Raw genomic sequence first — 14,424 nt, 5'->3', positions numbered from 1 at the left:
GCAAAAAATAAATAAAATAAAAATACATACATGAATTCAGTTTAACAGATGTTTATTCATCATCTAAAATGAGAGCGTGACTGGTGAGGCATCATTAGTTCTCTCTATGCTGCCCCCAGTGTTCAATTAACTACAGGTGCTGATGAACACGCAGTATAAAGCTGAGGGACTTGCAGAAATCCAGACAAATCTGAAAGCCTGACAAAGCCACCGGAGAGAGCAAAACAAGAGCACAAAACCAGCTCGTCAACAAAAACAAATAAATAATGCTGGAAAATATTTTCACCATAACATTTTTCCTTTTTGTTCTAAAGATGTTACAGTGCTAAAAGAAGAATGTATAAGTGGTGTTAATCATAGTGATAATATATAAAATAAATGTAGCACACTAATTAATTAACTAACTAAATGCATACAAACATACATGGTGATAGAAATGCATTTATCCAAGATGACACATATTCATAAATACTCTGGATAAAATGATTCATTCTGGGTAATATTTTATTTGATTGATAAATGTTTCACAGCTATTTTTAATGCTTACAATTTTAAAGTCTCAGAAATAAAATACTGTATAAAAAACAATACAGGTCTAAAAAATAAGTCAAATGAGTGTACTCTGTTGATGTACTCACATGATGGAAATAAGTGAATGAATTTGATATATGATTGCATTCTGAGGGTAAGCACAATTAAACATGGACTCATCCCATCTGTCACTGCAGGCTGAGAACTATCTCTTGGGAGTTTAGGTTTGTGAGTTTATTGATAGTGATATGTCTTTGGAAAGCTCTGGCTTCACTGTTTTGTGTGTCTTTCAGAGTACATTCGAAAATATGGGCCGTGTATGTGCACACCCATAGTCAAAAAGTTAAGAGACAACTTTTAAAGTCATTTGCAGATAACAAAATAGAAAAAATAAAATGTAAACAACAAATTGCATTGTTTGTTATCTGTAAACTCTATAATAGACCCATGTAAGACATTTTTGACATATAGTAGACGAAGTTTGCATCCTCAATGCAACAGGTTATAAAACAAACAGTTGTGGTTTTACTGTATAGAAACATTAAATAAGACTTAACCATAAAATCCATAATCACTGAGATATCCACAACTGTTTTGCAAGCCATATGTTTGCCAAAAATAATCTTCTTTTCCATTATATCGTCAACTTTCATTCATATTAGCTCTATAAGAATTATCATGCTTCAGGAAAACAAAACAAATCACAAAAGCATTTTGTAATAGTCTATTGCGTATTCTTCATTCCATTCTTGCATTTGTTACACAAGAAAGTGAGAGTCATCTTTCCATCACTAATGGGTAATTGTTGGATATTTAATCAGCTTGTCTTACTCCGACCGGCCTGCTGGACATTTTCTGAACATCCGCAAGTGGCTGTCCTTCTGTTCTTTCATCTATTCTATTTCTGTTTAAGACATAATGACTAAATGCTTTTCCACAATCTCTCAGTTTTTGTTATCTTACATGAGTAGGTCTTATAGTTGAATTTTGTGAGAACTGTGGATGAGAATGATAGAATCACACATAATACTCCTTGTTTTTGTTTTTCTTGCTCTTGCTGACACTACTGGTACCATCCATTGGTTTCTCCTTTAAGATTGTTCCATTTGACTGGGCTGAATTGCAAATGTAGTTGTGACTCTCATCCACGTGGTACGATCCTTCATCACGGTTGCGGTATTTGTACATGGCATAGAGAAGAATAAGAATGCAAAGTGCAGCAGCAGCCACGATGCCAGCCACCATGCCTGTGGTGCTGCTGGACCCATGGAAAACCTCAGACTGACCAGGATAGCTCTTCACCCCTGGTCCAGTAGGGTTAGCTGAAGAAACAAAAACACAGAGTCAGTCCATCCAACCTGTCTCACCAAAATTCACCAATTGGGTTAGTATACGTAAGATACTTCCAGCTTTTGCACACAAATGTGCTTTATCTTATTGATCCAAGTGATACACACACACAAAAACAGATGGTAAGTAGCTGACCTGTGTAGGTTTCCTGCTACAAAAGCTGCTGCTTCTGACTTTTAATCAGATAATGAGACTGAGCACATGCACTACCTGAGAGGGCATGTCTCCAGCATGATCTGACTTCAAAATGCAAGAGCTCATTCAGTATAATATAAAGCTGAAGACATATCATTATGTGCGATACACTCCTCATCATCCTGAACATCAGAGAGGTCATACCAAGATCATGGACACATAATAGTAACTAACTTTTATTAAGTTAGTACATCGAAAAACACTATATGACTAAATGGTAGGTGTTCGTTCAGTTACATGACCACAGGCAAAATCAAAATTAAAGATAAAACAGGCAAAACAGGCAACTTAACATTCATAAAGGGGAACATAATTTCACAAGCACTATATGTGAATTCTGTAACGTCAAGTGTATGCCACCACAATATAAATAGTACTGTTTGTGAACATACGAACCATTCAATTATAACGAAAATTTTATATATTTAGATAATGAGTTAAATGACTGCTCTTTAATAAACATCATCCAAATTAGAAATGAACACTTCTCAAATCCTATTTACTACTGTAAAATTCTGAAATAATTTTGGTACCAGAGTTTCTGTCATAATCTTTAAACATTGCTGCTGTCAATGTTGGTCTCACAACTACATCCCTTTGTCTTGTTGCTAAAGTTCTGTATTGTACTGTATATAAAATACTGTATAAAGTACTGAGGCCAAAAGACTCAATCCTCGGCAGGCCAGGTGGGCCTTATTCTTTACCAGATTCTATTTCCAGATAGCTTACTGTCCAGGATCCAAGACTACAAGAGCTGATACTCTGACCACGCCCTTGAGGAGATCCCTGAAGAACCAGAGCCCATCTCGCCAACCAGGTTATTTGTTAATCCCATTCAGTGGGACCCTGGATGAAATGCTCCGCAAACAATCACAACACCAGCCCATCCCACCTGCATGCCCACCTGGGAAGGTGTATGTATACGAAGATCATCGTAGACCCCTCATCTCCCATGCTCACTCCTCCGTAGGAACAGACCATCCCGAGGTAATTAAAACTCTTGCTTCATCACAGTGCAAATACTGGTGGCCAGGAATGCAAGAGGACGCCCAGGATTTCATCCAGGGGTGTGCCCTTTGTGCCACGACAAAAATCCCGCGACAACTGCCCACTGGGAAATTAATCCCCTTGCCAGTTCCACACTGCCCTTGGTCCCACATCGGGGTGGATTTCGTCACTGACCTCCCCGTTTCTGATGGTAAAACATGTATCCTAGTAGCCATAGACAGATTTTCTAAAGCCTGCAAATTAATTCCTTTGAGAGCTTTACCCACAGCCTTTGAGACCGCAGAGCTCCTTTTCGAGCATGTGTTTCGGAACTTTGGAATTCCACGAGGACATCATGTCGGATCGAGGACCCTAGTTTATCTCAAGGGTATGGCGGTCATTCTTCGCACTACTCAATGTCACTGTAAGTCTCACCCCCAGACAAATGGGCAGACAGAACTGAAAATTACAGATGTCAGTTGCTTCCTTCGAACCTTTTGCCATCAAAACCTCTGGAACCGTTTCTTAGTCTGGGCAGAATATGCACAAAATTCACTCCGACAGTCATCCACCAACCTGACCCCTTTCCAATGTGTTTTAGACTATCAACCTCCTCTGTTCCCCTGGTCCGGTGAGCGATCTGAGGTCCTTGCAGTAAACACCTAGTTCCAGAACAGTGAGAGGGTATGAAACCAGGCACACCACCATCTCCAGCAGGCCATAAATCGTCACCAATGCTTTGCCGATACTCACCAAAGGCAAAATCCCACATATCCACCTGGACAACTGGTTTGGCTCTCAACACGGGACATCCGGTTAAGACAACCCTGCAGAAAACTAAGCCCTAAGTATATAGGACCTTTTTCCAGTGGAGCGACAGTTAAACCCTGTTACTTACCGACTCCATTTACCCGCTCAATACCGGATACACCCCACCTTTCACGTTTCTCTGTTAAAACCCCATCACTTACCTGTTTCTGTTCCCTCTGCAGACCCGGTCCTTGACGAAAACCCCCCGTTACCACCCATTGACGCTGAACCCGTCTACAAAGTAAGAGAGATTCTAGACTCCCGACGTCGTTGTGGGCGACTAGAATATTTAGTTGACTGGGAGGATTATGGACCAGAAGAAAGATTTTGGGTACCTCGTCAAGATATCCTCGTCCCTAATCTGCTCACAGAGTTCCAAGCCCAACTTCCGGAAAGACCCGCTCCGCGACCCCGAGGCTGGCCCCCACAACGTCGGAGAGCTAGGTCCGCTGTCACGGACCCTGGAGGGGGGGTAGTGTCAGGGATATGGCAAGCCCGGTTTCTGCAACTCCACAACAATCACGTTCCCCTGAGTACTAACCAGCCACACCTGCCCTGCATCAATGATCCAATCAGAGCACTATAAAACACTCATGCCAACTTCAGTTCTCCGTCAAGCCTCCAACAGGAACAGACCCTCCGCACTTGTCTCCTGAGCTCCTGACACTTCACTGCCGACCAGACGTAACGTATACTCACCCTTTTGTAACACTAACCTGTGTGCTTGTTCTGCTGTCCTCAGGACAACGGATCACCTTATTGTTGCCTGTGATTCAACAGTCTCTGTAGTCTCCTGTGTATATCCCGAGCTGGTATTAACTTCGGCCTCTGTGAAGGAAGAGAACATATATGAGCGAACTATGACTGTGGCTTGGACACTCCTGAATCAAACGTACTCACCTGTCTACAATCCAGTCCCCTGTGTTCATTGTACTGCCCACACTTGAAGACACAAAATATTCACCGAGCACTTGAATATTGAATAAACACTGTACTGAATTCACCTACCTTTGTCTCCCGTGCATATCCTGACAGGAACAGAGTTCTTTTGAAAGTTTTCTGCATCTCTTTTCTTTCCTTTGTTGACAAAGCTGTGGCTACATTCAATTCACCTTTGGGAGCGTGATAGATTGTAGTGTGGTACAAGACTAGTTAGGTAAGCAGGAGCTAAACCATTTAGGGCCTTATAGGTAAGTAATACTATTTTGTAAGTGATACAGAACTTAATAGGTAGCCAGTGCAGAGACTGTAGAATTGAGGTAATATGATCATATTTTCTTGACCAGGTAAGGACTCTAGCTGCTGCATTTTGGACTACCTGTAGCCTGTTTATTGAAGATGGAGGACAACCACCTAGAAGTGCACTACAATAGTCCAGTCTAGAGATCATGAATGCATGTACTAGCTTTTCTGTAGTTTTCTATAGTTTTGTAATAGATCTATGAGTACAGTATTTCATGATCTATGGTGTCAAACGGGGCACCAAGATCAAGTAAAACTATCAATGAGATCCAGCCTTGGTCTGACGCAAGAAGCAAGTCATCTGTCATTTGAACAAGTGCAGTTTCTGTGCTATGGTGGGGCCTGGAAACTTGAAAATCTTCATACAGATAATTTTTTTCTACATGTAATGGCGCTATAATGGACTGTTCGTTTGCAGTTCTGGATGGCACACAAGTCTGAAGTACACAATTTAAGTAAAGGGGTTCAGAGCCAGCTGTAGTTTTGTGGGCAAACATCAATACCTTGACTTTTATACAAACAACTATTGGTAGCCAGTGGAAATTAAATAAACAGAGGTGTGACATGCACTCTTTTCGGTTCATTAAAGACTACTCTTGCTGCCACATTCTGGATTAGTTGTAGAGGTTTGTTTTGGTGGGAATACCTGCTAAGAAAGCATTGCAATCATCTAGCCTGGAGAGAACTAGAGCTTGAACAATGAGTTGTGTAGCATGTTCTGAAAGAAAGAGCCTAAGTCAGGCCTAAGTCAAAAACTCTTAGTAGCTCACAAACAGCCTTGGCATCCAATTTAGTGCACTCATCAAAGTCCCTCATAAAACTGGAGCTTGGTAAGCCAGAAAAACAGCCAGGGTGTGCAAGGCTGAAGTCACATGACCAGAATTCAAGTACCCCTCTTTCAGTAAAGGCGACGTCAGTCTGCATGGCTTAAATGAAAGAGTGGGCCTGTATTTACATGTAGTCTCTATTGCAGGAGGGAAAAGGGCCACAAGGGAGCAGAGTATGTCAGCGGATTGGAGCGTAAACAATTTCCCCTCCGTGCTCTGAGCATTTAATAATCACTCCGCTTCAGCTCTGGTCCGGGTTCACCATTTTTTGCTCCCGCTCCACTCCAGGCTCACTGATATCAGAAACACCGCTCTGCGTCTGAAGTAATTCAGTATGTTTGAAATACCACAGTTCAACTTCTGTTCATAACATATATTAAAAAACGTTACAACTTTAATGTGGGGTCCAATTCTCACTATTAACAAACTATTTACTACAACTTATTCACAGACCCCCATGAGGTATTAAAATAAGCTGCCAAAAATGTTGAATACATTTCAGCCATCTTTCCCGGCAGATGAGTTTTAGGATATGTATATATTTCAAGCGTTAGTACTCGGCTCCAATTTATTACTCAGGCTGATCATATTGTAATTTTTAAATGTGGCTTATATCAGATTTCAGTGTGAGGTAAAACCCCTTAAGTTTAGCTTGTATAGCATTGTAGCATTGTAATACATTGTAAAACAACACCTCACTGACTGCCTCCTCAACTGTCTTAACATAACTACACTTAACATAATTACCTAGTGATCAAAGAACTACCGGTGGTAAAATCATCGGAGTGACTCCTATCGATGCGGAGTTATGATGAAAGTTGATCTAGAGTGATGTTAAAGTTGCAAGAATTCAAATATGACCTTTCAGATTGTGGTCGCATTGCAAAACATCTGTCCTGAATCAGATTTAGAACCACATATGATAGCGGCCCAACTTGTGATTTGTACAGTTCATACAGTTCAGTAATATATATTTCAGTAATATATGAGAAAAAAATGAAGACTGAAAATAACGCAATATAAAATGACTCTGAAGATAGAATGGTGGTAGCACTGACTATAGATAATGTCACCTCATGTCCAGGATGGCAAAAACTGTTGATTCGACCTCATAAACCTAAAATCTTAACTAGAGACTATTATCCTTTATCTTCATCTCTGTCAAGACCATTATTAATAGTTTACATATTAGTTTCTCTTTGCTACACTTTTCTCTTCACATTCACTGTTTTTTTTTCTTCTACACACCAGCATGCGCAATTAATCTTCTATTGCAAACTCATTTACCCTTCCTTTAAATTCCAGATGTGGCCCCATAATTGTGTGTGAAAACCGCGACCCAAACAACTCTAAACAGAAGTACATTTTAATATTTAAAATACCAGATACAGACACATTGCTCCAGAAGTACTTTGGAGGAAGGCTCTTTATCTTCTATTTACCTGCATTTGCACATTCTACAGACACAACTGTTGAGGTGAATGTGAGGAAACACAATGAGAGAATGACAATCAGAAAGAAAAGTAGTAATAAGGAGATGACTAACCTAATCCACCTGAGCTTGGCTCGCATGGGTCTATGTCCTCATCATCACTTGGGCACTCGGCAGATGCCACCAGCAAGTCATCAGTATTCTGGAAAACGGATGATAATGGAAAGAGAGGCTGAATTCAAGATATATAAAACAGAATAAAAAACGTACATGAATAAATGAAATAGGAAACTGATCTTATCAAAGCTATTAAATGAGTATACAGAGCATTAGTTTAAGACTTTTTATCAGTTAAAAGTGTAATGGAGATGGCATCCCCGTTGTTGAAAAAAAAAAGAAAGAAAAATGACAAAAAGCATCTGTAACCAACGCTGAACTTTACTAACTATGCGCTCGATTTAAGAGCACATAAACAATATACCCTTTGGAAATACTAGTTATGTGATGTTCATTTATATATTTCAACATTACACGATACCAGTCAATACCAGTTTGCTAAAGCAGTACCGTATTTTTGGAAAAAGTCGCACCTGAGTGTAAGTTGCATCAGTCCAAAAATACGTCATGCTTAGGAAAAAAAAACATATATAAGTTGCACTGGACTATAAGTCGCACTTATTTAGAACCAAGAGAAAACATTACCGTCTACAGCCATGAGAGGCTAGCGCCCTCTGGTGACTGTAGACTGTAATGTTTTCTCTTGGTTCATTTCTCTTGGTTTGTCAAATTAATTTTGATAAATAAGTCGCACCTGACTATAAGTCACAGGACCAGCCAAACTATGAAAAAAAGTGTGACTTACAGTCCGGAAAATACGGTAATATTGTTCAGTATTTTTACTATTTTAAATAACTGCTTTCTATTTGAATATATTTCACAATTTAATTTATTCCTGTGATCAAAGCTAAATTTTCAGCATCCAGTCTTACCATTCAAAAGCTTGGAGTCAATATATATAGAAATTAAAACTTTTATTTAGCAAACACGTGGTGATAAATAAAAACGATTAATATGATAAATGTTACAATCAATGCTGTTCTTTCAATTTATAAAAAAAAAAAAAAACGGACAAAAATATTCCCAGTTCTTTTCAACATTAATAATAATAATAATAATAATAATAATAATAATAATAATAATAATAATAATAACAATACAATTTATTTATTTTTTTGAGTAGAAAATGAGAATATTAGAAGGATTTCTGAAGGATCGAGTGACTGGAGTAATTATGCTAAAAATTCAGCTTTGAAAGTCAGCTTTGATTGTTCCTAATCAACTGTTTAACTTCACTTGCAAGTGAATCTCAAATTATTTTGTGGGATAATTATATATATTTAAAATAAAATACAAACATAAAAATATATATATTTATTTTGTCCTCACATTCTTTCTTGTAAACCTTACTTGTCAATCACACACCTGACTGAAAGGCTCATTATGCAGATCATTATGCAGGCCTTTGTTTTCTCAGGTGTAACTCACAATAATACATTTCACATCATTTTGAAGCAAAAAATCTAGGCTACAAGCTCCAGGTCTGACAGTCTTGTGAACAAATATTCTGTATGTGTTTTATGACCTTACTTACGACTTTATATATAAAATTTTTAGTTTTTTTCACTAACCACGCATAAACGTTGTTTTCTCAAAAACAAAATCATGTACATACATGCTAATTACATATTATTGTAGCCCAGTTTGTAATGAATACAGTATTTTCAGAATTTAGCCATGTATATGTTTAGAAGCAACTAAAAAAAGCACAAAAAACAGGCCATGTCAAAACTTGTTCAGGCCCCCAAAAACCCCTAGACCTCAGAGGGTTAAAAACTGCTAGAAACTGTATGATTACTTTTCATCTCTTTTAGAAGAAAACAAACACAACCTCAGGTATTTATTTAATACAGTGGCTAAATTAATGAAAAATATTCAATATTCAACAATCAACATTAGAGATAAAATTAAAACCATGCAGCCATCAGCTAAAGTATCGCTATAGATCCCCCTCGGAAAAATTCCACTCATTCTCTACTATAGGAGAGGAAGAATTGTATAAACTTGTTAAATCATCTAAACCAACATGTATGTTAAATCCTATTCCATCTAAGTTCCTAAAAGAGGTGCTTCCAGAAGTCATAGATCCTCTTCTGACCATTATTAATTTGTCATTGTCATTAGTTTATGTCCCCAAAACCTTCAAACTGTCTGTTATTAAGCCTCTTATAAAAATAAAAAAAAAACTAGACCCCCAAAGAACTAGTTAATTACAGACAAATCTCGAATCTCCCTTTCTGTCCAATATATTAGAAAATGCAGTATACTCACAATTATATTCTTTCTTAAAGAAAAATGGGATCTTTGAGGATTTACAGTCAGGATATAGACCATATCATAGTACTGTGAATGCTCTTATTAGAGTTATAAATGACTTGCTCTTATCATCTGATCGTGGTTGTATCTGTGACGATCGTGCACTAGGAAAACACAAGGAGAGGGGAAGATCCAATTGCTAGTATGTTTATTGACAAAAAAGGGTAATCAAACAAAAACAGTCTTAAGAGACAAACAAAACAAAAGCAGGAACCGGATGAAATGGACAGGAAACTCAGAGGACGAGAAGGCAAGGGTGAGTCTCAGGAGACGAGAACATAGTACACGAAGGGTAAGGACTCCATACAAACAGCAGGGAAAGACAGGTATTTATAAGGGGACTAATGACAATAGATTTCCTGCACCTGTGCGATTAACTGGAATGCAGTTACTGTAAAGACAGGACCAGACTAGGGGAATTATAGTGCCTATGGTGAAGTGCCTAAGGAGAAGTGAGCTCACTAGTGGACACCCAGGAAAACAGAGACTGACAGCATGACAGTATCTCTCTATTAGTGATATTAGATCTTAGCACTGTGTTTGACACTACTGACCACAACATTCTTTTGAATAGCCTAGAAAAGTTTGTTTTCATAAGTCGAAGTGCATTAGCATGGTTCAAATCATACTTATCTGACCGCCATCAATTTGTAGCAGTGAATGAAGAGCTATTATATTGATAATGCAGTATGGAATACCTCAAGGCTCGTTACTAGGGCCATTACTTTTACACTTTATTTATTACCCTTGGGAGATATAATCATCAGGAAACATGGTGTTAGCTTTCACTGTTATGCTGATGACACTCAGCTCTATATAACTTCGCGACCCGGCGAAACATACCAGTTTGAAAAACTGAAAAAAATTATTGACAAGTAATTTGTTACTACTAAAATCTGAAGAAAAAAAAACAGAGGTGTTAATTATCGGAACCTAAACCATTCACCAGTAATAACCTGGAACACTGTCTAAGATTCAATGGCTGCTCTGTCAATTATTTTCATCAGTTAGAAACCTAGGTGTGCTACTTGATAGCATTATTTCCTTTGAGTGCCCCAGTTCTAGCATTTGTAAAGATTTTTTCATCTCAAAAATATATCTATATTATGAACTATGCCAGGGGTTGCACACTTAATAAACAAACTCCAGCTGGTCCAAAATGCAGTGGTTCTAACTAGAACCAGGAAGTATGACCATATTGTCATACTGTCAACACTTCACTGGCTCCCTATTAAACATTGTATAGATTAAATAATCTTATAAAGCCCTGAATGGTTTGGCACCTCAGTATTTGAACAAGCTCTTATTGCACTATAGTCCTTAGACCGTTTTCCTATTTAGCACCAAAAGTCTGGAATAACCTACCTAACATTGTTCGGGAGGCAGACACACTGTTTTAGTTTAAATCTAGATTAAAGACCCATCTCTTTAACCTGGCTTACACATAACACTCTAACACATTTCTAATATTCAAATCCATTAAAGGATTTTAAGGCTGCATTAATTAGGAAAACCGGAACTAGGAACACTTCCGATAACACACAATGTACTTGCTACATCATTAGAAGAATGGCATCTACGCTAATATTAGTCTGTTTCTCTGTCATTCCGAGGTCACCGTAGCCACCAGATCCAGTCTGTATCCAGATCAGAGGGTGACTGCTCTGAATTGTCAACGGAGACCAGGTCAACTAGATAATCCCCAGAGACAGATCTCCAATGAAGACCTTGTCTCCTAGACAGCAACTGGGACAAGACCACAGGAACCAGACGAGTCCTCTACACAATGTGACTTTGCTGCAGCCTGGAATTTATCTGCTGGTTTCGTCTGGTCAGAGGAGAACTGATCTCCCAACTGAGTCTTGTTTCTCCCAAGTTTTTTTTTTTTCATTCAGTCACATATGGAGTTTTGGTTTCTTGCCGCTGTCGCCTCTGGCTTGCTTAATTGCGGACATTTAATATCCAGCGATAGTGTCAACTTGATTGCACAGATACTATTTAAACTGAACTGAGCTGGATGATGACATCACTGAATTCAATGATGAACTGCCTTTAACTGAAAATGTAGTTTTTCTACCATCATTTTGTATTATTGACACTATTTTCCTGTTTAATACTGAAAAGTGCTTTGACACAATCTGTATTGTTAAAAGCACTATATAAATAAAGGTGACTTGACTTGACTTATTGTATTCACCCGTGTCGTGTTACCCCATTACATATATAAGCCTATGTTTTCTGAGTCACATTGCAAAGTCTTGTTAGTTTTGACACTGCATTTCTGGCCATTCTCTCTGGTTTTATTTTTTTTTATTTTATCTTTTGCCTGTTTTTTGGATTTACCCTTTTTGCCTGAGTTTCCTGCCTTGTCATTTGTCTGGAATGCCTTCCTGTGTTTTGACCTGCTGCTTGTATTTTGGATCATTGTCTCTGGTCTGTCCCAAATAAAGCTGCATTTGGATCTCCTATCTTTCAAGTCTTGGAGCAGTACGTTAAAGTAGAAAATTTTAAGTACAGAAAATTATTAATATTTCTATTGACACTGACATATAGACAAGTTACATACTAAATGTGAACACAAAGTTTTAAAATCACTATAAAGGCTTAATTGTATAACAGTATAATAGTAAACAGCATTGTTTACAGGTCATTCTACTCAAACTGTTGTTAACATTGAATATGTCAAGAATATTGGGGTTTCACTGCAAAACAGCACAAAACATTTGCAAATATAGCCACTATTTTTGAGAAAATCTGCAGCAAATTCAGTAGTTTTGGGCCATACAAATCAGGAAAAAGTCCAGCAAAATAATAATTGGACGAGTGGAGCTTTCTGACCTGTTGAGGTGCTCTTGCTGTAGTCGTTATGATCTTGTGGTTGGAGGTGGTGATCTCCATGATTGAGGTAGAGGTCTCAGAGCGAGAGAATTTAGCACTGGACTGTGGTGTTATGGAGGAAGACTTCATCTCCCCAAACAACCTCACGCTGCCTTCGATGTGGATGTTGGGGTCTCCTTCCACAGCCATGTTAAAAACCTTCAAGCCATTATAATAGAAACCAGACATTTTGCCCTGGAAGGCACGGCTGTGGTCTCTTTCCCACCCCCCGATCTGGATGGTCATCTGGCTGTTGAAGATTGTGAGCTGACGGCCTGCGGGAGAACAAAGTTACTGCAATAAAAAAGCAAAAAAAGTAATGCAGACTGAAGACTCAAGTGAGGGAGATGACGGAAAATAATCGCACCTAAGGAAAATACGGATTATTCAAGTACTGGGAATATAAATGCCAGACGATTTATCATGGCTGTGAATGAAGTGATGCTTATAAAACACAAATAATGAAAAATTAATTATTAAGCGGTGGTAATACATTTAAGCTGTGGTACTTTGCTAAAAGGCCTCTTGAACACTACTAATTATGAACAACTGGTTTAATTCCTAGTGAAATAATGTAAAGCTAAGCATTATTGACTCTAAAGTAAAAGAGGGAGAAGATTTTTTATTTTATTTTTTTTGCCCTCTGTTGTCATGGAGTTGGCAGATGTTTACAGCTAACATTCAATCTGAAGAGAGCTTGACTGTATGCAATTAAATGATTCATCTGATACCAATGTTGTGTAGGTGTGCAAAATAACGAACACATTATGAATTATAAATCAACAATAACAACTATGTCTGCCATTTAGCAAAAGGAGTTGGATTGGATGGAAAGGTAAACATGGTGGTCAAGAAAAAGCAAAGCTTAATTTAAATAAAAACCAAAAAGAAGAAAAAAAGCTTTAAAAGATCAAATTATTATAAATGCACTTGTAATTTATTTTGTTTTTCTCCAGTGGATTTTTGTCATTTTCTTAGCTACATGTAAATTTTCTTAAAGGGACTCATATTTAAATTAATATTTAAACACACACATATATGTTATTATTATATTGCTGATTATGATCATTATTATTATAATTATCACATATTATCTAGTCAAGTCTGCTTTATTTATCTACTATAGTTATTATGGCTGCTTTTTTATTCTTATGACGAAAAAATACCCATATATAGACATCTACATATGCATTCTACAGTCTGTCAATTCATTGTATTAACAAAATTATCGTTTTACTCTGGACATTTTAATTTCATGATTTAAAATTTAAAATTTCTTTACAAAAAAAATCTACAGTCCCTTTAACTAAAATTTATGACATAAATGAGTTAATACAGATCAGTACATTACTAAATAGTTAATTACGCTTATTTTAAGATATATTTATCTATTTAAAATCATTTAACTAAATGTTTAAATTAATGCTTTATTTCAGATAAAAAAAAACACTACTTTAAAAGTTTTATCAGTGTTTTTACCTTTGTCGAGTAGCCAAGCGTCAACTACTCGACCGAGACGATATGGAATTTGCTGTCTAGTGATCACCAGCCGTTCACTATCAATCTTTCCTTTGAAGTTTAAAGAGACATTTCATTGGTTACAATCCAAAATAAATGGCTAACTTTAAACCTTATTATTCAAGGTGTTCAATTGAAAAGATTTTAAATCTTACATTAGCTGTATTTTATGTTTAGTTTCCGGTTATATATTGTGTATATTTCCAGTTTAGTGAATTGTAG

The 14,424-nt window shown here is 37.4% G+C and overlaps 1 protein-coding gene across 1 annotated transcript; it reads right to left on the bottom strand.

Annotated features, from left to right (window-relative positions):
• Positions 1 to 486: 486 nt before the first annotated feature.
• LOC128026567 (neurexin-1-beta-like) lies at positions 487 to 12,752 on the bottom strand. Its single transcript, XM_052613830.1, has 4 exons — positions 12,646 to 12,752; positions 7,965 to 8,001; positions 7,489 to 7,576; positions 487 to 1,853 (listed from the first exon to the last, which is right to left on the bottom strand). The coding sequence occupies exons 2-4, from the start codon at positions 7,998 to 8,000 to the stop codon at positions 1,549 to 1,551; spliced, it is 429 nt and encodes a 142-aa protein (XP_052469790.1). The 5' UTR covers position 8,001; positions 12,646 to 12,752; the 3' UTR covers positions 487 to 1,548.
• Positions 12,753 to 14,424: the final 1,672 nt, after the last annotated feature.

This window comes from Carassius gibelio, chromosome A13, assembly GCF_023724105.1.
Source record: "Carassius gibelio isolate Cgi1373 ecotype wild population from Czech Republic chromosome A13, carGib1.2-hapl.c, whole genome shotgun sequence".
Lineage (NCBI taxonomy): Eukaryota > Metazoa > Chordata > Actinopteri > Cypriniformes > Cyprinidae > Carassius > Carassius gibelio.
This window is presented reverse-complemented; position numbering and strand designations above follow the sequence as displayed.